Consider the following 6,648-nt stretch of genomic DNA (forward strand, 5'->3'; position numbering starts at 1 on the left):
GCACAACTCTGTGAATATATTAAATACTGAATTTCATACTTTAAACCAGATTAAATTTATAGTATGCAAAATATATGTCAATTTTAAAAATGCATGAAAACAACAACAATAGCAACTAGAGTGGTGTCTACTCAGGCTGCTTGGCAGTCACTTTGAGCCCTCCAGGCCCTGACAGGTTTGGGCTCAAAGAGGAAAGCCAGTAGGGAGCCCAGCAGGGAGCATGCATGTCTGGGCCTGAGGGGCCTCAGGATGTCTCCATCTGAGTAATGACTGAGTGAAGCAACTCAGGGACAGCAATTACAAGGACTCTCTGCCAAGGAAGGAATTCCTGATGCCCTCCCCTGACCACACACAGCCCTTCTTCATCTTCCTTTTCCCACTTTTGGGTAGTAGCAAATGAGTGTCCTCTTTGAGGCACTCAGCTTCTTCAGTCACAAGAAAAGCAGCTTTTGGGTCTTTGAGCAGCCCAACAGGGTCTTGTGCTGGTCAAACAGTTTGTGCAGGGCTTCCATATAGAGCGTGTGGTATTTGTCCACCACCTCCTGGCTCGGCTTCTCAATCTTGGGCACTGGCAGAGGCTCCCCGACTGCCAAGAGAAATGAGAAAGGAGAAAGGGCAAGTGTTAGAATCTTGTGTTCCATAAACCTCCTTCTTTCTACCTCCTGGGCCCGATTCTCTCACATCTCAAATTAACTCCCAGCTTCTCCCCCTCTACTGCCCTTTTCTTTGGTGGGGGTAGGGCGGTAAGGGCTCAGGTGGAAGTTGAGAAAGAGCTGAGGTGCCCTTGGGCTGAGACCAGCACTCACCCACGGTGGTGATAGGCAGTGGATATGGCAGGAGCCCAGCAGAGCCTCTGCTGAAGCCTCGTCCGTAGAAGACACAGCAATAGAAACCAAAGAGACGGCGGAAACAGCTCTGAAACTTATACATCCAGCTGTCCTTCTGGAACAGTACCTGCTCATACACCTCAGTTTCTCCAAAAGTAAAGGTAGGGACCAGATAAGCCCTGTAGGAAAACCACAATTTATTTCCCAGACACATTCTAGAGTGGAAACCACCCAGGAAAAATACTTGTTCATGGCCAGGCCCTCATCCATTATGAAATCCCTGTGACATAAAGTATTTATTCTTGTACTAAACAGGGTTCCCACACGTAGTGTCTCTTGTCCTGGAATTTTCAAGGCCAGTGAAAGTGCTATATCTGGGCCAGGATTACAAGGGCAAAATATGGGGGTGCAGGGAAGAAAGAGGAGTTTGGGCAGAGATCCCCAGAGACCCACACAGTGCAAAGAAAAGATTCCAGGAGGGTTCAGGGAGGGGAATAGCTGACTCTGTTTCTACTAGTAGGATGCACAGAGACAACAATAATTTTGCACAGATGTGTCCATACAATATGCCTCTCACCCACAGGGACTATGCATAACGTATTCTGTCCGTGGGTCTTTGGATTAGCACAGAGAAAAGATGTTCCCTTCTCATAGGCCATGGGAATCCACCCTGACAGTGCCCCAGGTAGGGAATCAGGCTCCTTAAGTCTTCCTGTGAGAGAAGTGTAAAGAGAACACAATCTCTCTTATACAAATCTTTGTGAGTTACTAATAGTAATCTCTCAGCACTCTGACCTACATTACCGTACTGGGTCTTCATAGCAGAGACAGTGGAGGACACAGTATGTGTGTGTGTGTGTGTGTGTGTGTGTGTGTGTTGGGGGGGTAGGTATTTTCATTACCTTCCAGATACAGAAGCCCAGGTTCAGAAGTGGGAAGGTCAGTCAGGTAGTCAGTGAGTGGCGGGACCTGGACTAGGACCCCAGGACTCCTTCCTCTGAGCTCAGAACTCTCTCCCCCTACATTTGTTCCAAACTAATCAACAGACCACTCAGGCAAGGTCATTAGAAGAAACGCTTCCCTCTTTTTTGAGTCTGTAGTAGGACAATTGTCCCTGTGTTCAGTGCGTCTGCCTGCTGACCTGGTAGGACACCCCACATCTCCAGCCTTGGGCTCCAGCTGCTTATCTCCTCTCTTTCCCCCTATGTCAGTGTGACTAATGTGTATCCATCGCTTACTGTGTGCCAGGCACATGGTCAGTGTTTTATGAACATGAATTCATTCAAACCCCACAATAATCCAATGAAGTAGATACAATTATTAGTAGCTATGTTATAAAGATGAAAACATGAAAGCTCGGAATAGTTGAGTAAGCTGTTTCAGAGTGCAGGGTAAGTCATGGAGCCAGGATTTTAAATCAGGCCCCTGACTCCAGATCCTGGTGCATACTGACCATACTGTACTACCTCTTGCACTTAACATTAAGGGAAAATGTAGATATTGATGTTGAGAGAGATAATGTAGGAGTCCTCTATATACCATGGCAGCTCTAGCCAATTCCCCTCATAATGAATCTGGGTTTGTAGTTTGGCTTGCTGGGAAAAGGTCCAGTTAGCTCAGAAGGAGTATCTGACCTGAACCTTTTTGAAATTCTGTGACCATCTCCCCTACTTACTAGTAAGTTCAATGAGAGCAAGAGTCATGTCTCATTTATCTTGGCATTGCTTACCAGGGCATGCTTCTCAGAGAAGGCCACCCACCCTTGCCCTGGGAGGAACACCTACCCATGCTGGAGGGCAGTGCGCACAAACCCTTTGCGCTTCTGGAGGATGAGGGTGGTGGTGTTGGGCACACTTTGCAGGGCCTCACCCACCCCTCCCACTACAATGCCCACAAGGTTGCCAGTGCCGTGGCTCAGCAGGTAGTCGATGGCTGGCTGACTCACGGAGCACACACCTGAAAGAATCAAGGAGCACAGACAGGAGCAAAATGATCAGGAGAGGAAAAAAGGCTGAGAGAGAACACCCTCTGCTCTACTCCTCACTGGCTTGTTTGTGTGCCCTTTGATCCCATGTGTCCCAGGAGGAGAGGTAATGAGATGGGACAAAGGGTGTGGAGAAGAGAAGGCTGTGGGCAAACACAACACATTTCACTTTGAGGCAATATCTCCACTTTTGTAGGAGGCACTGGGTCAAAACTATACCAGAAAGGTTTTCAGTGAGACAACCAGGACTTTCTGAATTCCATTATAATTCTACTCTTTTGCATTATCACCATTAATTTCAACAGCGATTATTTATTGAGCACATATTCCGTGGCAGACACTATATTGAACACTTGACTTGTATTGTCTCATTTAGTCAACACACCACATCTGAGGTCAGACAATCAGCAGCAGCACCACTTTACATATGAGGAAACTGAGACCAATAGAGATTCAGTAGATTGCCCTCCAAGCATGTCAACCTTGCAGCCTCAAGGCTTGTGGCCCGCAGGCCATGAGTTTGACATGCTTGTGAGACCACAGTTTAGCTCCAGAACATATGCTTTTAACTACTATGCTATAATGACAGGGGGGAGGGTGAGAGGGTTTGAGAGGCAGGATATGGGAGGCTTAAAAAGGTGCATCTCCAAGAGGAGAAATGGGTTAGAAGATCTAGTACGGTCAGAAGCACCTTTGGCCATGAGGTAGTCCCTAATCAAGGGGATCTTGAAGAACCAGGATAGCGTGGCCAAGTGGGGAGTAATGCCTGGGAAGATCTTCGAGAAGCCTGTGGCCTCAGTGCAGAAGTTGCAGAAGGCGCCAAAGGTCAAGAGGCCATGGGGATGAACCCCCATGAGGTAGTTGTGCTCAGGTGACAGGTCTTTAGTCTTCAGGATCTGCAGTCATGGAGAGAAATTACAGAGGTGGTGGAATAAGATCACATGGGGAAGCAAAGGTGGAGACACTTCAGGGATCAGGGCATTCTCTAAACCAGAGCTTTTCAACACATAGGCCATGAGTGGGATTCAGGGGCTGAGGTATTGGTCTTCTCAGTTCCTGAGAAACCAGGTAGAGTCTGGGCAGCTGAACTGCTGGGTCTCTTGCCTATGGCTACACGGAGTCTCAATCATTTATGTCAGTGCACTTCGTGGATGGTATCATTTTCTATGAGTGCTCTTAAGTGAAGAAGATCAGCAAACTCACCTCTAAAAATCAGGAAAGTGTTTGTTGTCTGTTCCAAAGTGTGCTCAGAGGATCAGTGTAGCAGTATATTTCTAGACCCCCTTCCTGGTATTTTCTCCCCAACCCCATTTCAGTGCCCACCTAAGTAACTTTTATTGAGTGCCTTTCCTTATCCATCATTTGAACTACTTGTATACCTTGTACTAAACCATAAATATACAATCTGTCCTCCCCATTAGATATGAGCACCTTGATGGCAGAGGATGGTATTCTACTCACTTCTCTGTACCCCAAACCTGTGGCACAAAGTAGGCTTTCAATCAATGTTTGTTAAACTGAACTGAACTGCATTTCCATTTCTGCCTATGTCATCTGGTAGGCCATGCCAAGGGCATCCAAAGTGTCCTAACAGAGTAATGAACACTTGGCAGCAATGTTGGATCATAAAGTATGTCTAGCTTGCAATGATATGTGTGGGATGCTCATTTCCCCTATGGACAACCCTAGTCATTTGACATAAATGCCTAGTATTTGGGGAACTGTGAAGGGTGCTAAGGAAGAGACACTTACCGTGATGGGGAAATAGTCCCTGATCTGGGTCCAGACATACCAGTTCCTTACCCAGGTGGATCGCCTGCCACCTGAGACAGAAATATCAGTAGGGATAGTGTCTGTGTGTGTCAATCCAACCATTCCCAGGCCTTTCCTAGCAGCATAAAGGGACCATGGCTTTACTAGAGAGCTGGAAAAAAAAAAGACCCCAGGATGGTCCTGGCTGGCCCAGTTCCTGTGGCTCTGAGAACTGTGATGAAAGGCCTGTAGTATGGTGAGTGGGACTCCCTAGTTACAGGTTAAGATGGAACATTCTTAGGTCCTGTTCTTTCTAGGCCCACGAGTCTTACCTTGTTCTGGGGTCTTCCAGTCCAGGAAAAGCCAGGCAAAGTAAAGGGCTGGTAGTAGCCACAAGGATGTAAACAGCAGGTAAATGAACAATGGCTGCACGATCCAAACTGATGAGAGAGCAAAACCAAATTTGTGCTGCCAGCGGAACTTGACCATGTCCAGCCCTATTAAGAAACTACACAAGCCTCTGGTCCTGGCCTTCTGCACAATTCAGCTCCTTTCCATCCACTATCCATGTCTAATTTTCCTTCAAATATTTCCTCTATCATCTAGCACACACCAGTTCTATTTCTTTGCTTACCTGTCACCGCTGTCTACCTGCCTCCCTACCAATCCACCATCCCTCTACTCCTGCTTCCTGCTTGCCATCAGCTTTTACCCCGCTCCCATTTGCCCACCATCTTGTTTCTCTTGTCTCCCTCCCTATCCATTATCCTTGAACCCTGTTAAACCACTAGCCCATCCTCCCTTGCCCATATACTGTCCATATCTCCCCACACCCCACCCAAACAACATCTGTATCCCATCCACCATTCTTGTCCTCTCGCCCTTCACCATTACTTCCATTATCTCTATTCTCTACGCCCCCCACCCCCGCCCATATTCCCTCCTAGAAGGGAAAACTGGTTCAAACACAGGCTATATACTTTTCTAAGTCTGTAATGCTAATTCTTCCTCTCTCCCACTCCCCATGCTTTCTTATGATCATGAACTTATCATGCCTATTCCCTGGACCTCCTTTCCCTTCTCCAGATAGCAAGGGTTAGCAAGTGGTTGAAAGGAGCTAGAGCTACTCATATCCACCATGACCCTGTTCTACCCCCTGCCTGTCTTTACTGCCCCTGGGGTTCTATCTTTTCCTTCTCCAGGGCACTCATGAAACTCGAGACTCCTTGCCTTTACTCTGCAGTACCATCTGAGATGATGAAAGGCCAGAGGTGAGACTTTTTATGAACTTAAAAATCACCCCAGATCTCGCCCTGGCCCCTGACTCTGGCTTCTTGCCATGCATTCTTAGATTAGTACTCACATAAGGCAAGGTAGCTCAAGGGCCAATGCAGAAGTATGAGACTCTGGAAATGCTTAGGCTGCTTAAAACAAGGCATGATACCCAGGAGCCTGACAGAGGCGAAGATCCCAGAACAGTGTTCCAAACAAAGGTGCCACCAGCCTCTGGAAGCTCACTCAGTAGTGACTATGAGGCTTTTTACCTGCTCTCTTCCCGTCTTGTGCTGTCCCACACCTACCACCCGCTTCAGGGGCAGGCTCTGGAGTACTAAGGACTGCCCTATCAGATCTGAGCCCTGGCCTCTGCACATTTGCCCTTTGACTCTTTCTTCTGTGCTTATTGGGAAATCAGGATGGAGAAAGTTGAGGACTGCAATCTAGTCCTACTGACCCAGAAATCCAGAGAAGAAAAACACCTCTCACAGGCCACTTGGAGAGTACAGGGTTTGTGACCTCAGGGAGATGGCTGGTGGGAGGGGAGCTCTGGAGGGTTGTGGGGGTGGGGAGCACCTGGGATTAAGTCTCTGTTGTAACTGACTGTTGACCTGAGGCAGCCTGGTTTGGGACTGTCCCCTCTTTTAACTTTCTATTATAAAAATTTCCAAACACACACAAAACTAGAGAAAGAAATAAATTTTCATCTTTGTGTTCATCTTCATACTATTAATATTTTGCCATACTTGTTTCATTTATCTCCTCACTTTCTTCTTTTCTTGGAGTGTTTTTAAGAAATTCTAAGGCATG

At 47.1% G+C, this 6,648-nt stretch overlaps 1 protein-coding gene across 1 annotated transcript; it reads right to left on the minus strand.

Moving 5' to 3' along the window:
• Positions 1-431: 431 nt before the first annotated feature.
• AWAT1 (acyl-CoA wax alcohol acyltransferase 1) lies at positions 432-6,037 on the minus strand. The gene is made up of 7 exons (XM_006082908.3): positions 5,927-6,037; positions 4,896-5,003; positions 4,564-4,634; positions 3,503-3,707; positions 2,612-2,783; positions 807-1,006; positions 432-586 (listed from the first exon to the last, which is right to left on the minus strand). Exons 1-7 carry the CDS (start codon positions 6,000-6,002, stop codon positions 432-434), a joined length of 987 nt encoding a protein of 328 aa, XP_006082970.1. The 5' UTR covers positions 6,003-6,037.
• Between the last annotated feature and the right edge of the window lie 611 nt (positions 6,038-6,648).

The sequence above is a fragment of the Myotis lucifugus genome, unplaced genomic scaffold, assembly GCF_000147115.1.
Source record: "Myotis lucifugus unplaced genomic scaffold, Myoluc2.0 scaffold_4, whole genome shotgun sequence".
Lineage (NCBI taxonomy): Eukaryota > Metazoa > Chordata > Mammalia > Chiroptera > Vespertilionidae > Myotis > Myotis lucifugus.